Raw genomic sequence first — 20,012 nt, 5'->3', positions numbered from 1 at the left:
CAAGCTTATTTGTTTGGTTTAAACTATGTCATGAATCCTGTCTTGTAGTTTTCTGACTATATCAACAGTCATCATGCTTTTGATTCCACAGGTGTATGTTGATCCACTGTCAGCAGAAGATATGGAGTTTATTGGGAATACGCTGTTTCCTGCTATTGATAAAAGTATTATTGCTAAAATGGTTGCTTTCAATAACAAGGTAAATATATATTTTAATTTCTTTTGTAGAAAGAAATTTACTTTACTACTTTACTTTTGTAAAAGTAGGCAGAATGCAGTAAGATAAAAATGCTTGGAAATGTGACATCAGACTTAACTTTTTTAATAAGTTAAGTCTGATGTCACATTTCCAAGCATTTTTATAGAGAAGTGTGTGGGTAAAAAAGAGGAATGGAAGTATATGCAGAAGAAAGTAAAGAACACCCCTAAAACCCACCTGAATTATTGTACCACTACAATCAGGTACTTGGTTAATAACTGAAAAGGCATTGTTTTTCACATAAGTTAAAATATATATGTATATAAAAGGCTTTGTTCTACAAAAGGTGGAAACAATTATGGTTTGGTAGCTTGGCAAAGTGAGTTGAGAAAATAATGGTTTTCCCCACATATGGATTATTCTTGAAACACAAACAAAATGAGTTATATCTTACCAAGAACTGAAAAGTATATTTCTGTTTCTGGTCTGAATTTTGAATCTGCTTTTTATTATGGGATGTTGTTAGTGAAAGCAGCATCTGACCTTTACAGAAGCAGATGCTTGTAATGATATGTGGCATTCTTCTGGAACACTGAGACACCAATAAAAGGAAAACCTTTCCTGATGGTATTTGTCTATGGCAAAGGATTCAGAGATGCTTGGATCTAAAATTTTGCTGACATAAAAGGTTTTCAACAAGCATTAATTGCAACACATCAACTTAGTAGCTATTTTGTGGCTTAGATGCTGCCATTTTGTGCAAAGTGCAGGATATAAAATCCACACTAAGAATTTTACTTGTGGTCATGCTTCCGAAATTGCGTTTAATCTTCATGGGATGAAACACAAAAAATGTAGTAATATTAAGAGAAGGCAGTATTCTGTGGCCTTATGTAAAAGCTTTTGTGGCAGCATCTTACTGAGTACTCATTTAGAGAGTGCAAGAGTAAAAAGGAAAATTGAGCTGAGTGTTACAGAATTAGTAGAGAACAGACAAACTAAATCAAGCTTTAGTTCCTGACATCTTCAGCAAAGTGAATACAGCTTGCTTTTTCTATTGTCCTCTGTCTTGTAAGCAGTGCCAAAGGCAGAAGTTGAGTTGAATTATTTTTTTTTTTAAATATTTGAAGACTAGCACATGGGTGGAATAAAAGATATATTTTTTTTTTAAATGCTACTTTTTCCAGATTGACAAAGAAGTAATGGCTGAAAAAAAGTGGGGACAGAAAGGAGGACCCTGGGAGTTCAACTTACGTGATCTTTTCCGCTGGTGCCAGCTTATGCTTGTTGACCAGTCACCAGGATGCTATGATCCAGGCCAGCATGTTTTTTTGGTATACGGAGAAAGAATGAGAACCAGGGAAGACAAAGAAAAGGTGAGCTGTGTATTCTCCTCCTTGCTCTTCAGATTATCGGAAGTATTTCTAGAAATCCAAGTGTAAATTTGAAGATGCCTTGCAATTCATTCATAGACATTACCTCTTTCAAAAGAAAAATAGATTTGTTTGGGGGTTTGGGGATTAACATACGTACCTGCTCCCATTGTGATTTAAAATATCAATCTAATTACCTACTAGTATAAAAGCAGAAAGCTGGTGTAAATAACAAAGGACTTAAAGAAAAACACAACATATTCTTGTGTGATTCTGTATTAAATAATAACATTCTCATAGAAGTGGCATGGGTTGCATGCATATTTGTGAGGAAAGAGAAGGTAGGGAGCAGAGAAGAGAAATAGCACTGAGATATGGAGAGATGCTTAAAGTTACGGTTAAAAAGCATTTGTGTCAGTACAGTAAGTAAAAATAATGTCCTGTAATCCTGCCCTTCCCTGCCAGCGTTTTTAAGTTGTTCTGGCTTGGATTTCTTTTTATTGACTTTTATTTATCTGTCACTTCTTTCATCTGCGTGTCAAATTGCTCCCCTCATTCTGTTAAACTCACTGCTTAAGGTTCCTCTAATAAAACATACTCACTGCAGTTGTTATTCCACCTTTGCCACTTATTTATCCCCCTCTTACCTAGAAATCCTTCACTTTTGTTTAATTTCACAACATTTAAATGGTATTAAACTAAAAGTCAATCAGATTGTAAGACTGAAGTTACTGACTGTATGTGACTGGATATTTTTCTCATGGGTTTACTTTCCCCTTCCTGTAGTATTATTATATTTTTCATGTGTTATCAAAGAGCTTATTTATGGAGTGACTTCTTTCCCAGTATTTTGTTAGAGAAACATTACTTACAGTATTTCAAGTCACAGGAAAACATGGTTAATGAAGGGGTTGCTGTGGGCAGCTCACATTCACTTTTAATTGCTTGCTGCACTTTAAATGAAATGACACTTGTGATTAAATTGTGTTAGTTAGTATCATATGGCTCTGGACCTGAGAGGGAAGGCTACTTTAGAAGTAAATCTTTAGAACAATGGATAACTTAAGACTGATATGTCTCTTTTGCTCTTTCATCTGTTTTAGGTTATATCTATTTTTAGAGACATTTTTGGCCAGGAGGCTGATGTGTATACAGGAACCAGAGAGTTTCACATCACTCCATATAATGTTCAGGTAAGCTGTTGACAAGAGGTTTTGTGAGTGGAGAGAGAAGGAAGCAACTTGCACAGCTGAGCTCCCATTTTCCTCTTTGAGTACTCACTCACGTGTGCCTCATCCCTTCCAGATCGGTTATTCAGTTCTTTCTCGTGGCAACTATATTCCTCGTCCTGGCAGAAGTCTCTCACTTCTGCATCATTCACTGCAGTCCCTTGAGTCTATAATGAAATGTGTGCACATGAGCTGGATGGTAATCCTGGTGGGCCCGGTGGCTGTCGGCAAAACTAGTCTTGTTGAGCTGCTGGCCCATCTGACTGGCCATCGACTAAAAATCATGGCAATGAACAGTGCGATGGATACAACTGAACTCCTGGGTGGCTTTGAACAGGTAAATACTGTTTTGGTGATATGGCAGTATTTCTCCTTCCTACCTAATAGTGGCCAGTCTACTGTGATCTTACTGTTTAAACACCAAATGGAGCCTTAGGCACCACAATCTTCTGGATGAACTAACTCCATAATGGCATGTTTGCAGGTTGATATCAATAGGCCATGGCAGCGCCTGCTGGAAAAAGTGGAGAATGCTGTGAGCACACTAGTAAGGGACAGTCTTCTCCTGACAGAAATTTGTGCAGATGATGCTGAACATGTGCTGCGTACTTGGAGCAATTTCATCCTGAATTACAAACCCAAATCTCTGGGTGAAGGAGGTAGAAGTGTTACAGCTGAATTAGTGAGCAAACTGGAGGGAATACTTGTACTTATCCAGCGACTAAACAACAAAATAAACTCTTACTCAAAGGCAGGTATGTATGGTGGGTGATTTCTTCCTCTGAAGAAAATTGAGAAATATATAAATCTGCAGTGAAAACTTGAGAAAAGTTGGGGGTGTTTTGTAGGTTTTTTTTGTAGTCAATACTGTTGCTTCATACTGCTTATGTAACAGCCTAGCTTTTGAAAAAGTTACATGGGTGATGGTTCTTCAGGTTTATTTTTTGTGTAGTTACCTGGTAGCGATCAGTAGTCCACACTCAAATTCTCCTGTACTGAGCTACTCAACTTATGATGCAATACAGCTCTTATCTTGTATTCCTAAGAAAGGAAATTTAAATATTCTGTTCTTTCATTTGTTCTCTGAAGCATTAATCAGCTGAGCTTTATAAATGTCAGCAGAATAATGTATGGGTTGTTCGTTCTTTTTTTTCATTGTCTAAAATATGGCATTAATATCATTGAACTTCATCTAATGGAGGAGAAGGGATGGAGATAAGTCTCAGTTTAGGGAGAAAAGTGTCAGTCTAGTTTATATTTCTCTGTGCTTGCAAACCCCCTGTGTCATCATGGATTTTGCCCATGGGAGGATACTCAAAGAGTTGGAGCCTCTGCTGCTATGTTCCCCTAAAAAGTAGAAAGCATATATGTTTGTTAACAAAATAATTGCTATTTTTCTTGAGTGGAATGGGAAGCTACCTCAGTAATGTAAATTTTGATGTAAGATATATACTTCTTTCAGAGTTTGCTCACCTGGTGGAAGAGTTCCGGCATTTCAAGCTGCAGCAGGCCCAGGCTGCTGACCGTAACAGCCAGGGCACTTTCGAGTGGGTGGATGGGATGTTGGTTCAGGCCCTGCAGTCTGGAGACTGGCTGTTGATGGACAATGTTAACTTCTGCAAGTAAGTGATTTTAGTGGCCTTGTTTCACCGAGTAAATCCCTTGACCTCCCTAATTGACTTTGCCTCTTACTGTATGGTTCACAACTGAACATTTTGCATTTGATAACAATACATGGGAGCAGTAACTCACATTTTCTGGAAGAGTGTCTTCCTTCTTAGACAGCTTAGCAGTTGATAGTTTTCCTGTTACCTTATAACATAATTAGCTGTTTGGCTTTTTGCTTGGTACCATTTTGATTTCAGATCAGAAAGGGATCAAATTGTTATCTTTTTATAACCATATAAATTTCTTTTGAATATAGCCCTTCTGTGCTGGACCGCTTGAATGCTTTACTTGAACCAGGAGGCGTTCTTACCATGAGCGAGAGAGGTGTGATAGATGGCACAATTCCTACAATAGCTCCTCATCCAAACTTCAGGTGCTTTGGTTTTCTGCCCCTTTCCCCTTCCCTCCCCCGCACAAATAGCAGGTTTAGAAAAAAATGTCAGCCAGTGAGCCAGTCTTGAATGCTGTTCAGTTTGCCCTGTACTGTAGTGACACTGTCTGTCTGTCAAGGAAGAAAACAACACTGTGATGAACATATGATAGAGAGTTTAAGAGACTTGGCTTTATATCTCTGTTGCAGCACAGACTATTACACTGGAGAATTCATAGCAGTATACCTCTGCCTTCATTCTCCGTTTCTAGTTTAGGATTTCAGCACTTCCCTGTCTCACTGTAATGGAGTTGAGGATACATGTGTTGAAGATGGTGAAGTATTCAGATATGTTGGTAATGAAAGCTGGTATATGGACATAACTTTCGTCCTAGCTCTTTCCATCCCATCCATAAATTTGAGTTTCCTGCAGTGACAGAACTGACAGGGGAAAAAAACCAAAAACAAAAAAACCCCCACAAAAACCCCAAACAAAACAACAACAAAAACAACCCAACAGCGCTGCTCCTGCCCCCCCCTTGCCCCCCCCCCCCAACCCAACCAACCAAAAAAACCAAAATGACAAACCACCAAACAGACAGTCTGTATTCTCTCAGACCTGAGGGAGTCTCTGGGGGAGATGGGAGGTGAATATACAGAGTATTCTGTATAATTCCTACCTTTTATAAATTCATGAAAAGAATATTGGGACTGATATGCTCTGGTTCCTCTGAATTGAAAACAAGATCTTTGACTTTTCAGAAACCTGTTTTCGCTGAATTGTATCTCCAGGGTTTTTCTTCCTCCTTGCTTTTAAGAGATGTCTACTGATAGTATTAACTACTTGGGTGTTGGATACTTTGGTTTTTAAATAGCACATTTATATGAAGCTATTGCTAAAAGTCGTCTTTATAGCTCAGAGGTGTAGTTTAACTTATTTTTGTAAGTAGACAAATTATAAAATAGACATAGCTCAGATATATATTGCATGATTTTTAACTCAGTTATCTGTAGTTAATTTCAAAGTATAATTATTCATACAGATTTCTCATTTAAATTCAGTAGATGTTTCTGGCTTTCTAGATATGTGTCCCCATTTTTATGAAGATGGTTTACTTTATGGAAGAGCTGTTTCGGTGGTTCTGGAGTGCTAGTTTAAAGCACTAAGTTACATCTTTAAGAATGTAAGGCAGTTGGACTAGATGATCATTGTAGGTGCCTTCTGACTGAACTATTCTATTCTAATATCTGACAGGCTTTTCCTTTCCATGGATCCTGTTCATGGGGAAATATCCAGAGCCATGCGGAATCGTGGGATTGAAATTTACATTCCTGGGGAGAATGATGGAAATATATTGGACAATCTGGATTTGAAGTTACTCCTGCATGGTTTGGGTTTAGTGGGAGATAGCACCTGTGATGCACTTATGGCTGTGCATTCAGAAACCAAGGGGGCAATAGCAGGTAAGAAAAGTCTGTTTGGTATTTGTTAACAACTTGGGCTCACTACGTTTATTTGGATTAACTCTTTAATATTAAAGCTTGGTTATTTTATTGTGTTATGTCCCAATACAAGTATAAGCATAAAAGTATAATCAGGTTGTTTTGGATTGTTTTTTGCGTTCTCAGGAAGTAGGCCCAAATCATAAAAAGCTGGGAACTGGAGGTGCTTTGTAAGGAGACATCAGACATTGGCGAGTGTCAGTTGCCTATTGCTGTAGGGAAGGTACTATATTCTAAGAGAAAATCAGCAAAACTGAAAGTTTGCACAAGGCCTGTTCAAGTTGTTCTTTGGAGCAAGGTGACACTGTGTTTCATTCATCTCAGCTCCTTGATGTCTTATTTTGAGTTTGTCACCTGTTATTTACAGTCTTGTCTGATTTTCTTGGAAAGAACCCATTCAATTATCAGGACCCAGTAGGATTCATTTGTTTTGGATCTTCCTCAGGGACTAAAGTGGCATTTGTCCTCAGAGGGTTAAAGGGCTGACAGTTACTAAGCATTCATATCACCGTAAATGCTGTGTATCTTTCAGGTTCTGTGTCATCTTTGTCACCTTTGCTTCAGGCTGCGGCTTTAATTGTGCAGCAGATACAGAGAGGCCTTGGATTAGCAAAGTCTTTTTACAGAGCCTGTTGGGAAGTTTATGGCCGCTCACAACAACTGCAGATTAACCAAAAGGTAAAGTCCTGTGTTTGAAAGCTTTTTCTTACATCATCTAAATACGTAAAAAATATCATTTCATGAGGCTAGTGTTTGAGATCCTCTTTCTTAAGTGCCTGAGCAAGGCGTTGATGAAGATGGTGCTGATGGAGAGACGAACCCAACCATTTTAAACATCCTCTCAGGCATCTGTCAGGTGATGAAGAGGAGGGATTAAGTGGCATTGGGACATTTTCTGTATCTTTTAGATTCTGAGCCTTTTTTGGCTCCAGTGTAAGAAGTACAGTTCTGCATGTAACTGTAACAGATTAGTTGAAGCCCCAGAGGTGGCTGTTTTGGTATTGAATGGTGAAGTACAGTGAATTTCAGCTGTCACCTGTCCTTTCATGACATATTTTCTCAGCCTGGTGGCATGCTACTGGAGACAGAGGTCAGATCAGTGAGAGCTGCATAAAGACTGTCAGTCTGGGATGTGCTTATTGAGATACTCCCCGGGGGATAAATATGGTTTGTCAAACATTTTGTAGATAGTGGCTCACTCTCTTGCAGCGTAAGAGAGCCAGAGAATATCCCAGTTAGACTCTGAGACTTACTTGTTTTTTAACAGCTTCAGCTGAGACTTTGCGATTGATTAATAGTGATTAATCTATAGCCTGAAACACTGTGCATACTGTCATCTGGAGATAGCAATATTGCCTTCCTGTTTCAAGCTGTACAGTATGTTATTTCACTTACGGTTGGACTGTTTTGGTACCTTTATCATGTAGGTTATATAGTGTTAGTAGAACATCTGGTTTATAATGATTTCATAATAAATACATGTAATTAGACTTCCCTGAGCTACTGTACTTGAATACATATTTGAATATGATTCTAAATTGGTTTTTGGTTATTTGTTGTAGCTTGTGTTAGAATTGGTTACGAAGCATGCTTCATCTCTGGCTTCCCATGAAATTTGGGGTGACTTCCTGCTAGCAATGGGATTGTGGCCAGATTCCATACCTACAGGTCTGTTTGCAGCTGAAGACTCACTTCTTTCGACAGTCCGGCGTGATGCACAGGTCCTAATCTATTGTCTGAATAGACTAAACCTTAAAAACTCCAGGTAGGCAAGAAACACTTTTTGTCTAATAAATGACTAAGAAACAAGATGTCTGAAATACTGGTGACATGTCATTGTTCCCTGCAAAACTTTGTCTTGAGCAAATTGTGTGGGTAGAGACTGTGGTAGTCACACTCTGTAACTCAGGGTCCTGTTACCTTTGCATGCAACCACTACAAATACAAGTTTAATTATTTACTGTTTTATCCTTCAGTCCAAAATACTTGACTCTATTCAATCTTCAGTAAGTACATTTGACCCTTTCTGAGTTGAGTTAGGAGCAGGCATTTAGCAGAAAATGTGAATGCAAACACTGGGTTTACAAGGTAATAAGAGCCCCAAAAATATCTTCCTTCACCATTCTGGTGCACAAATCAATTATAATTTCTCAGTGAAATACTGTGCATATTCACTTCTGGTACTGCAAGAATTTTTGGTAATAGTGAGTTCCTAATAGTAGACACCCCCAACTAATTGCAAGTTGGAAAATGGCTTTAAAGCTAAATAAAGAAAAAGAGGAGAGATTATTGCATTGGTGCCTTCTTGCCTGAAGGTGGTTGCATGCTGAGTAGCCTTACTTGCAAAATATATTCTTTCCTGGAACTGGCAGTTCAAGCACTTGGTTGCTGGACTTCACTTCTTTGTGTTTCAGGACACTACCACTGACTCTGCAAGATCTTCAAAAAATTATGCAGTCCACTAATCCCGAGAGTCTGAGATTCAGTGCTGTTGAGATAGATGCAAACTGGCTGGATAAAATGGAAGTTCTCCAGGCTTCAGTTAAATTGTTCATAGAAAAGGCAACCAATCAAGATTGGACATTGAGAGTTAAATGGCTTAACTCCTTAGCCAAAAATCTGCCACAGGTGCTTGGTATGTAATTATTTAACTTTATCTTTTGCCTAAGGGCTAATTTGTTATATTTTCACAAATTGTTAAGTCTTCTAAGAAAACATTCAGACCATTCAAATGATCTGATATGAAAGTTCTCAACTACCACATGTATTGGGTTTGCATGGCCAGATTTTGGTAGCAGTGGGGGCTACAGGGGTGGCTTCTGTGAGAAGCTGCTAGAAGCTTCCCCTATGTCCAATAGAGCCAATGCCAGCCGGCTCCAAGACAGACCTGCTACTGGCCAAGGCTGAGCCCATCAGTGATGGTGGTAGCACCTCTGTGATAACATGTTTAAGAAGTGGGGGGAAACCTGCACAACTGCAGCCAAAGAGAGGAGTGAGAATATGTGAGAGAAACAAATCTGCAGTATCAAGGGCAGTGAAGAAGAAGGAGGAGGTGCTCCAGGCGCTGGAGCAGAGGTTCCCCTGCAGCCCATGGTGAAGACCATGGTGAGGCAGGCTGTCCCCCTGCAGCCCATGGAGGTTAATGGTGGAGCAGATATCCACCTGCAGCCTGTGGAGGACCCCATGCTGGAGCAGGTGGATGTGCCCAAAGGAGGCTGTGACCCTGTGGGAAGCCGGTGCTGGAGCAGGTTTGCTGGCAGGACTTGTGACCCTGTGGGGGACCCATGCTGGAGCAGTCTGTTCCTGAAGGACTGCACCCCGTGAAAGGGACCCATGCTGGAGCAGTTAGTGAAGAACTGCAGCCTGTGGGAAGGACTCACATTGGAGAAGTTTGTGGAGAACTGTCTCCTGTGGGAGGGACCCCACACTGAAGCAGGGGAAGAGTGTGAGGAGTCCTCCCCCTAAGGAGGAAGGAGCGGCAGAGACAAGGTGTGATGAACTGACCACAACCCCCATTCCCTGTCCCCCTGCGCCTCTCGGGGGAGGAGGTAGAGAAAATCGGGAGTAAAGTTGAACCCGGGAAGAAGGGAGGGGTGGGGGAAGGTGTTTTAAGATTTAGTTTTTATTTTCTCATTGTCCTACTCTGATTTGATTGGTATTAGATTAATTTTCCCCAAGTCAAGTCTGTTTTGCCCATGATGGTAATTGGTGAATGATCTCTCCCTGTCCTTATCTTGACCCATGAGCCTTTCGTTATATTTTCTCTCCCCTGTCCAGCTGAGGAGGGGAGTGGTAGAGCGGCTTTGGGCACCTGGCATCCAGGAAGGGTCAATCCACCACACCACACTAAATCAAGGGCATTGAGGCTCCAGGGAGAGACAGAAACAGGTTGTGCATATTAGGGACAAGAGGAGACTTTGGGCTAAACATTGCATTTTATTATTCAAGCATGCCTATAACTTATATTGCTTCTGAATTACAGTTATTTTTGGATACCTCTTGGTCTATGTAAACAAATACGCCTTTCTCTTCACTGTTTTTTTTATATTGATAGTAAAAACAGTAAAATGCCTTCTTCTGTTTATTTGGTGTTAAAATACAAATGGTTAGAAAGCCAGGAAACTGCAGAACTGAGATTTCCTGAAGCTGTGTTGCCTGAACATTCAGGATAGCAGCTGAGAGGAGGTATTCATTGCTTAATTACATTAATTGCATTAAGCTTGTGGAGAATTTAGACAGGCATTAGTCCAAGTCATTCACACACTTAGCTTCCTTGTATGGTGTGAAATCTCAGGCTGTATAGTCCATACATGAATGGGATTGCTCCCCCTTGATCTTGCTGTCTTTCCAGGCAGGTGTGTCTATAAACTAGAAAATATCTAGAAAGTTACTTTAATGATAGGTATGCTCTTATGTGATTTTTTTCTTTTTTTTTTTTAAGGGGGGGGGGGGGTGTCAAAACCAGATGTACTGAGAGGAAGATTTGAAGGTATAAACTCATGTATTTTCACAAACCATATTTTTAATAGCATGCATGAAGAATCACCAGTTTAACTAGAACTTTTTACTGGATTTATTTATTTGGCCATGATACTCTGACTGCTTTTAAGACCTTTTGGAGCTAATACAAAGTAAGAGCAACCAGCACATCCAGAGTGCATGCACAGATGAGATTTTAGGCTGCTTGCACTGGCTCAGTTGAAGTTAAGAGCATTTAGTACAAATAAATAAAACTGTCTTTTACACCTATGTTCTCCCCCCTTCACCTACAGATCCAGTGCGGATTCAGCTGGAAGCAGGTGCTGTAGCCCTTGGTAGTTTGTATGCCAGTCCCCTCTCATCTGGAGTCAGTAACATGATCAAATTGCTGCAGCCAACTATGACAGGTACTTCTGAAAAAAAATTGATGTAAGACATTGGTGCTTCCCTTATTTATTCTCTGAACACACTGCAATCCTTCTTAAGAAATGTCTGTAACAAAACAAAAGCTAAATTCTAACTGTACGTTGCTTTTGTTGCAAAAGAAATAATAACAAAGCCATTCATGCTGTCTGGAACTGCAAATATGGCCATTAAATGCATTAATCCTATGCAAATTTGGTATGAGTGCTATGACTATGAATCCTGACTGTGTATCTGTGACCCAGGTGTATTCCAACAGCTCAGAGTTAAGTGATGTTCTTAAGAGTGATGCATATATCTAATGCCTTTCTGACTAGATAGTTTAGGCATCTTGTTTTTTCTCAGCGTTTATTGTGTTGGCCCATCTGAAACCTATATTGAGGCCTATAATTTTCCCTCAGTGTTCTACAAGGAGCTCAGGCCTGTGGTTTCCTTTCCAAGCTTTTTAGGTGCATGGTCCTAGGTATGTTGCCTGAACTGTGAAAGAAAAGGGAATTGGACTTGAGTTTCCAGACTGTCCTTTGGGATACTCTGACCACTGGTTAATTTACTTTCACGGTTCTGTTTTACAGAACCTGCAGTCAACTTAATGCTTTTCTGTTTGGATATCTGGAGTGAGGGAGCTTAAGACTCTGCCTTCCTCTTAGGCTTCCTTCTTTCCTTCTCTAATGTTCTTCCATAGGCAGGGGGATTGAGGAAAGTCTTTCACTGAATAATGTTTCCACTGCTGTCCTGTCTTCCTTGTCTGCCTTCCCAGATGAACATGTGATGCCTCTGGACCCAAGATGGAATATGCAGTTTTTGGATATCATTAGAAATTCGATGAACTTTGATACAGAAATGGAACACACAGATCAGCTTCTAATCCTTTTGAAGTCTGTAGCAAATCGGTAGGTTACAAAAAAAGCTTGTGAAGACTGCCAAATGAGTGTAATCAGTGCTGTATAAACACTTGCAGTATCTGCCAAGTATGTTTTTAGGTTTTGATAGATGTGATCTAAAACACCTGTTCAAACCTCTGCCTAGTATTCACATTCTTTGCTTCTGTTTTCTGAAGATGCAGACTAAATCAAATCACTTAATATAGGGAGCAGGGCTCCCAGCATTTCATATAGGCTGGAGTAATTCAAGGACAAACCAGAACCGTGGGATAAAGCATAAAAGGGACAGAAGCAGCAGTGTGAAATCTCTGACATAAAACTTAAATAGTTGCCCTGCTTTTGGATTTCAACTGCTTTTCCTAATAAGAGCAAAAAGTACACAGATTTTGCAGTTACAGTGTAAGGAAGCAGCTGCTCACATATCTTACAAGTGGTGGTGTTGCATCTGCTTAGTAGCTCACTACTTTTTCTTTCCTGGTGATAGCTGAAGTCAGTAATCTGCTTTTTGTGAAGCTTACTTCTGCAGAAACCATATTCAAACAACTAGTTATGCTGCACTTGATTCTTGTTTCATAATACAGTGAAATATCAAATGTAACTTTTTGTAGTTCACCAATCTCATAAGGCAGAGGCTTTAAAATTATACTGAATTTCTAACAACTTTATTTTTAATTCAGGGCAGTATTATTTCTTGAACGAGAAAAAAGAAGCTACACTGAGAAGAATTTGATTACCAGTAAGAAGCCAAGAAATAGTGTCTTAAGAATGTCTCTAGATTTCCACAAAGGTGGGCTGATTTTCACTGTTCCTTTCAGTTCTATGGTCAATTTGAAATATGGTTAATTTGCACTGTTATGAAATGTGTACTTTAAACATGGTGTGTCCTGAATATGCGAAGGAAGATTGTGTGAATGTAAAGCAGTCAGATGAGGACTAATATGATAAGTAACACATTATTCTTAAATTAGATATACCTTATGCTACAGCATTTGTGTCCAGCTTCTACCAGGTAACGACTGCATGTCATTTCTCTTAATTATCTAAACTTTAGGAAGATGGTGGAGAGAAATTGGAATTGTGTTTTGTCTTTAGCTAGTAAGAATAGCCAAGTTCTTCAGATGTGCTTTTGTTCAAATCCTCTTTCTATTGTTTTATGTAATTAGGATGTTTACTCCTAAAACAAAGGGGAAAAATTTAGTGATTAAGTTAGTATGTTGCATAGAAGCAATTAATCAAGGTTTCCTTCATTCTGGATTTTTTTCTTATATTAAATGTGTAGAGGTAATAGAGAATTGTGCAAATAGTGAAGGAATACTTTTTCTTACTTTGATTTATAGATCTTTTCAGGTTTTTTGTTTCCCCAACCACAGAGGGGGTCTAGTGATCAGAAATTGACCCTTACTTGTCATGTGATGTGGCTGGAATATTCAGTCTCTCCCTTTCTTTCTCTCTTCCCCGAATCTCAGATCCAGGAAGTTACAACTGCCTTCCTCATGCAATCGTGGTCAACCTTGCTGCTTTCTTTGAACTTTGGGATGCATTTGCATTTCACTGGGTGAAGTCTACTCAGGTGGCCTTAAGTGATGATGACATGCATGATGTGAGTAGACTTTTCATAGTATGTTTATGGGAGTTATGTGAAATTAGTGTGCAGAACATTATTTTTAGTTTCAGGGACCATGAAATAAACTGCAGTGTTTCTATTGGTATTCAGAATATGCCTGACACCAGGCAAACGATCATGTTCGTTTCAGTGGCTGTATTTGTGCTCTGTCTTCTCATTTCTTCTGTGTGGAATGTAGGTTTTCAGCCTGCAGATACTCAGGGTGGGAATTCTCTTACCTAAATGTACACACCTGGGACGTACATATCCATTGTGCCATAGAAGTGCCTGTTTCTCTCCACTAATGATAAAGGGAGTATCCACATCCATCTCAGATAAAGATAACTGAACCTGGACAGCTGACGTGCAGGTCACAGGGATGGTTCACTTCTCCCTCTCCCTTTTCAGACCAGAAAATAATTTTGCTGAAATCTGACAATGACATTGTAGACTTGGTGCAGGCATTGCTTGGTTTTGACTTGTGTAGTTCCACCTGCCAGCAGAGCCCTGCAGTATTTTTAGAGAACATACAGCTGAGTGCTAGTTGTGTGCCACTAAGTATTAAAGCATTGCTTGATTCTGAAATTAATGAAAGTGATAATGTTTTTGCATTTTCTCTTGCTTGAAGTAAAAAGTATTCTGTAACGTGCAGGGCTCAGCCATGGGAAAACCGTAACCTTTTTGGTTTGTTGTTAGATTTTATACTGCTTGCTGTGGCGTGACCGGTTCTGGACAGTCTCTGACACTGTGACAGTGGATTCACCAGGGTTGTCACTTCTGTCTCTGCACTGGCACTGGGTTATGAAGCATCTAATTGACAGAATTCCTCAGATGCTTATCGGATCAGATCAGCACAAGTGAGAGGCTTTGATTTGTGTTTCTGTTAAATGGTTGTATAAAATTACCCTTTTGTTAATATTATAGCTAATTAACATTGTTTTCTGTTAGTGTCCAAGTTGTGTTCCATTAGTGATGCAAATGCAATGTATTAAATAGCTGTTAATTTTTAAAATTCATGTTTCTTAGTATTGGGCCGCTGCTTGCTTAAACGATCATCTAGAATTTTTACCCAGTTTCTGTACTTTGAAGTTAGGTTGCCCCTTTAGTGGAAGGTTAAGAGAAAGGACTTTCCTTTCTTGTGCGTCTTTTTGACTTTTTTCTGAAATTCTGAGTTAACTGTGTGGGCTTTTTTTTTTTTATCTCCAAGGGCTTCCAAGGAAATTCAATCTGTTTCACAGCACATTCAGAGCTGCTTGGCCAATCCTGCTGGTATTTCTGCCAGTATGAAGATATTACAGAAGTCTCTAGGAAGACCTCTTCCTTTTAAGGTACTAGTATTCTGTTTGCAAAAGATTTGTATTTCCAGTCCAAATATGCTTTAAAATAACCATAAAGATTTGCAGAGCTTGCTCTCCAGGCCAGCAAAAATACATTCCTTTTGGACTTGTTAGATTGATTAAAAAGGCAATTTCAGCATATGTTAATGTACATCTTTTTTGTGAAATATGTCAGTTATCCAGATAGCATTTCTACTATTAATTATGCTTTGTATAGATGGCAGTTATTTAATATAGAGTGGTGCACAAACATAAAAATATTACTACTTGCGCTGTTCTGGAGATTTGTGAATTTCAGTATGCCAGTTGCTTATTTAGTGAACATATGTGTATACAGAGTAGACCATGTACTTCCTTTTATACAGCATAGGATGGGGCTGCCTTATGACTTACTAAGACACGGCCTCTAAACTGACAGCTTTTTTTTTTCTGAAGTTATTTCACCAACTGGTGTCATTCAATAAAAAATTCTTACAGTAAATTTTTCTAAAGAATATAAGTCCCTTTTTTAAAAGCAGGGCACAGATAGACATGTAGGTTGCTCATGTTGGTGATTAGTAATTAGACCTAGGTTTTTATGGCCTTAAGTCTCAAAGATACTCAGCTGTTCAAAAATGCACATAGTTACTTTGTGGGACTTCAAAGAACATTCAGTGGTTACTGAGAATTTTGGGAGATTTTTCTAGGCAAATGTATTTAAATTGCAGGTGTAAAATGCCAGTTTCTTTTAAGTGACAGTAGCTTCTGGTGTTTATTAATTTGTGTATTTATTGCCCTTAGTTTAGGTAAGTTGCCATGTTGAGATATTGTTTGTCTGCATAATCTATGTAGTTTCTTAATGAAGGAAAAAAAAAAGCCTTGACAAGGAGGAATTGTGGCCAACTATTTAGATTTCTGTCTTCCTGCTGTATTGAGGGCTACAAAGGAATTGTTAAGTTGTTGCAGGTTGGTTTATATATACTTGTACTTCAGTCGTGTGCATGTGAATTTGAAATCGTAGTTCTGACTGCAGTCACAGATCTTGTTTGTTGTTTTGTTAGCACTGCTGAAATAAACTGCCACTTGTTCAAACATCCTTTTCGTGTTTCCAGGATAAACTGGGCGTGGAATGTTTTTCTCAGTTAAAAATTCTCAGCAAACCACTTAACATCTTGGAGCTAAGATTGGCCTTTGGAGAAAGTAGATGGCACGAAAAAACGTGCTGTCTGAAAATTGCTGCCACTGGATGGAAGATGAAGAAAGCATTGCTGCAAGCTGATGGCCTGATAATTAGAGCCAATCACTTAGAAGATGTTAGTCTGGGTAGGTAACACTTTTGAAGAGCCTAACAGGATGGTTTCTGCTATCTCCATTCTTTTTGTATACAAATGGAAAGGATGCAAAATGTTCACTGGAAAGAAATATAGTACATGCATTTATGTGCCTCTTATGCTCTGTCAAACAGGTCAGCTAAAGATTTTTTTGAAAGCTGTACATTCACAACTGAGAGCAGAAGGAGTTATATGTAATCATTCAGAAGAAAGGTTTACTGAGGATACCATCTCCAACCAGCTAGACCCTGCCTTGTTAAACCAGCTCTGCAGTCGGGTTCAGCTGTGGCCTGCAATGGAATACATAGGCATGCTCTGGCAGTACAAACTGACAGCAGATTATGTGGCCAAGGCTTGTGCAAGAAGGTAAGAAGAAGGTTGGAGAAAGAAATCCTATATTCCTTTCATGAGATTCAGAATCCCTAGCTAAAAGCTGTAACTTTGGTACTTTACATTTGTATGTAAATCTGTGCACGCACACACATATATATGGCTGTGTGTATATGCATATATGTGTATGTGGTGCACACATGCTTATATATATTTATGTATATAAATGCATATGCACTCATTGTCTGCATGCAGAATTGCACTTGGGCAGCTATAAAAAGTATCAGCAAAAGTAGTAGTTTAGTGTTATATTGAGGAAGTAGTTTTCTTCTTTTCTAACTTACTTTATTGATCCAAATATAGGAATGCTGATGTCCAAGCCCCTTGGAGTAAACACATTAGACTCTAGAAATTGCTCTATTAATGGTAGAATGGATTACAGGTGGAGGAAAACTAAAACCTTTTATGTAGTAAATGGTACACAGTATTTTTTTCCTTTTGGAAATACATAGTATTTGCCTTTTAATGACATAGAAGAGTCCTTCATATTAGGAATTAACATGAAGATGTTTATCGCCATGTTGCTGGGGGCTACTGCAGAATGACTGAGTTAGACCTGGTGATGGAGAAAGTACACTAGTATGCTTGCTTCCTTTCATGTAAACCACATACATATACTTGTAGTTTAAATGAACATTATTAATTTAAAAAGTGTTACCGTTCTTTTAAGGGGTCAAGTTTGTTTGTTTTTTGATTGTTTTATCATTCCTTAAAAGAGAGCTCTTCATTTATGGATTTCAGTGGAAGTAACTTTTTGTACAGTGAGACTCCTAGAATCACTGATTCACTCTTGAATTCAACAAAGTTCTGATTTTCACAAGAACTATAAAGCTGGAAGACAATTTGTCTCCAAATGTTTTGTATGTTTTGCTGAATGTGTAGCTTACAGCTTTGAGTGCTTGTCCTTCTCCAATGTTTAAAATGCTGTCATTTTAACCTTTTGGGGAGTCTTTGTTATTGTGACTTCGCCTGCCATTCTCAATTTGGTTTACTATCCAAATGATTTATTTCATGTGCCCTGCTTAAGCATTACTTAAGTAGTATTTCTTTTACCTGCTACAGGGAGAACTGCAGTCAAGAACTAAGCATATGTTCAGATCTAGTTCAGCTTCTAGCTTTTTGCCTGAAGTTGACACCAGCTGCTTCTCACCAGCTATCTGGACTGTGGCACTTGTTACACCTTAATGAAGTAAGAACAAGTTTTAGTTTGTTTAATCTTGCAGAAGTTTTCAACAGACTCTTCAAAATAGGTGTATCTCTCTAAGATTTTTGACATGTGGTTTTTCTACCTGTGCCTGACAATAACTGTTCCTTCTTTTAATGAGAAAGGCTATTAACTGTGAGCCTGCAAAAGGCGTAATTAAAACACAACATTAGAACATAAATAAAACACAAGGAAGTCTTAAATAACATAGTTCTATATGATCTAGGTTGGTATTGTTCCATTCATCCATCTGTGACCTAATGGAAAACAGGAAATTGATTGAATGGCAGGTGCCAGTCTGGTTGTATCTATGTATTCAAAGTAATTTTATGCTGAAAAATAATTTCCCCTGTTCCTGTGTCTCTAAATATTTTTTTAGGTCTGTGTTGCAAATCCAATAGACTGAGACAGTTGTTTGATGCATTTTCTGTAGAGCATTTAATATGTCAGAGAAATTGTGATCGGTTAATATTTAGCTATGATACAGTGGTGGTTGTATTCCCACAAAGCTCAGTAAACTAGCAAGTTCGTTTTGAATGCTTCAGAGCAGAACGTTGTATAGCTCTATCTGTTTCATGCTTATGCAACCTCATGTATCGTAACAAAAGGTTGCACAGTTGTAGACTAGAGGCTGTATTCTGAAAACTTGCTCTGTAAACACACTGCATATTCCACAGACAGAAGGAGGCAGTGCAGACCTCAGAAAGCGAACTCTTTTTGTTGAGAAGAGATGCAAGCAAATGCTATGTGAATTTGAAAAGGATCTTGAGGAATATCTTGTACTATCCCTACTGAAAAAGTGTCATGCTCTCTTTGTCTTTTGTGTGTGTGTGTGCTTGATTCTCTTGCTCCCTGTAAATTATTCTCAGCTCTAGGTTTTTCTGTCTCCTTAGATATCCCCTGAAGAAATGTCTATACTGTCATCTCCACTAGTTAATGCTGCATTAGCATCCTTTTGGAGCAGTACTTTCACCACAGACCCAGATTACTGGTTGACTTGGAGGCCACTACCTACAACAGAGGAAAAGAACTTTTTTAAATCCCATCTGAACTGTTCTATGAAGGTTTGTCCCTTCTGATCTAATCAAACAACTAGGCTGAATACTCTTTTATTAAATAGTTCAATAGTTTTCTAAAGCAATACTGTAAGTTCTAGCATAGTCAGTGCACATTGCATCTGAACAATCTAACTCTTAATCTCTTAATTTAGGGCCCAGGTATTTTGACACGAGCCGTTTTCTCAAAGTGCTTCTTTGAAATTCTAACTAGCAGCAGCAAGACAAGCCAGTGGGATGTGAGTGGGCTTCCTGTTTTGTCATCATCCCATGTGACACTGGGAGAATGGATGGAGAGAGCACAGCAGCTTCATGAAGTCAGCACAGCACTGTGGACCAACCTGGCTGTCTCTTCAATAGCAGATTTTAGGTATTAAGACCTCTCTTCCACATACATGTTGTTTAAATCAGGCATGTTACAGAAGTTTGCTTACCATGTGTAAACTTTTTTCATTTCTTTGCCTCCAGATACACAGATGCTAGACTACAAGGAATAATGCTAGGCAGACAACTCTCTGCCCTGGTAGATCTGGTTCCAATGGATCTTCAAGAAGAATTTTTGGAGTGCTGTGAGAAGCTCTACCTCAAGGATCCTGTTGCGTATGAGTACCTTCTCAAGATACTTAGAAGCATCACTGATCAGGAGTTACTTCCTAAAGAATTCCTGTTTCTCCTGCTCACTTGCTTGCAGCAGTTCTTTGAGGAAGGGCTTAAGGAGTTACCAGAGACAGCTTGGCGAGGAAGCCTCTGGGTGAATATTGGTTTGGTGCAGATCCAGGTGTGGCTTCCACAGACCAGGTTTGATCCGGCTGTTAAAAGAGAATACAAGCTCAAGTACGCAAAAGAAGAGGTGAGTGTGGAGCTGAGTTGGCTTTTACCTCTGTAATGTATAAAATCAAAGCAAAGGAGTTTGGCTTGGGTGTTCTTGGGCAAATCTTTGGTCATGACTTTTAAACTACACAGTTAGAACTTCTTTTAATGTCCAAGA

The 20,012-nt window shown here is 39.0% G+C and overlaps 1 protein-coding gene across 4 annotated transcripts in view; it reads left to right on the top strand.

The window, feature by feature from the left end:
- MDN1 (midasin AAA ATPase 1) overlaps window positions 1–20,012 on the top strand; it is a 105,336-nt gene that overhangs the window by 47,760 nt on the left and 37,564 nt on the right. For all 4 annotated transcript variants that reach the window (XM_072855479.1, XM_072855480.1, XM_072855478.1 and 1 more), the window contains 23 exons: window positions 92–199; window positions 1,387–1,575; window positions 2,676–2,765; window positions 2,878–3,138; window positions 3,286–3,556; window positions 4,264–4,423; window positions 4,726–4,842; window positions 6,095–6,303; window positions 6,875–7,020; window positions 7,905–8,107; window positions 8,757–8,977; window positions 11,115–11,228; window positions 12,002–12,134; window positions 12,803–12,912; window positions 13,592–13,725; window positions 14,425–14,585; window positions 14,936–15,056; window positions 16,157–16,367; window positions 16,510–16,741; window positions 17,828–17,954; window positions 18,863–19,033; window positions 19,180–19,394; window positions 19,493–19,874. In XM_072855479.1, coding sequence (XP_072711580.1) covers window positions 92–199; window positions 1,387–1,575; window positions 2,676–2,765; window positions 2,878–3,138; window positions 3,286–3,556; window positions 4,264–4,423; window positions 4,726–4,842; window positions 6,095–6,303; window positions 6,875–7,020; window positions 7,905–8,107; window positions 8,757–8,977; window positions 11,115–11,228; window positions 12,002–12,134; window positions 12,803–12,912; window positions 13,592–13,725; window positions 14,425–14,585; window positions 14,936–15,056; window positions 16,157–16,367; window positions 16,510–16,741; window positions 17,828–17,954; window positions 18,863–19,033; window positions 19,180–19,394; window positions 19,493–19,874 — 4,086 coding nt within the window. The remainder of the gene's footprint in view (window positions 1–91; window positions 200–1,386; window positions 1,576–2,675; window positions 2,766–2,877; window positions 3,139–3,285; window positions 3,557–4,263; window positions 4,424–4,725; window positions 4,843–6,094; window positions 6,304–6,874; window positions 7,021–7,904; window positions 8,108–8,756; window positions 8,978–11,114; window positions 11,229–12,001; window positions 12,135–12,802; window positions 12,913–13,591; window positions 13,726–14,424; window positions 14,586–14,935; window positions 15,057–16,156; window positions 16,368–16,509; window positions 16,742–17,827; window positions 17,955–18,862; window positions 19,034–19,179; window positions 19,395–19,492; window positions 19,875–20,012) is intronic.

The sequence above is a fragment of the Ciconia boyciana genome, chromosome 3, assembly GCF_034638445.1.
Source record: "Ciconia boyciana chromosome 3, ASM3463844v1, whole genome shotgun sequence".
NCBI classification, from domain to species: domain Eukaryota; kingdom Metazoa; phylum Chordata; class Aves; order Ciconiiformes; family Ciconiidae; genus Ciconia; species Ciconia boyciana.
Note: the sequence above shows the minus strand (reverse complement) of the source record. Positions and strands in the feature narration are given on the sequence as shown.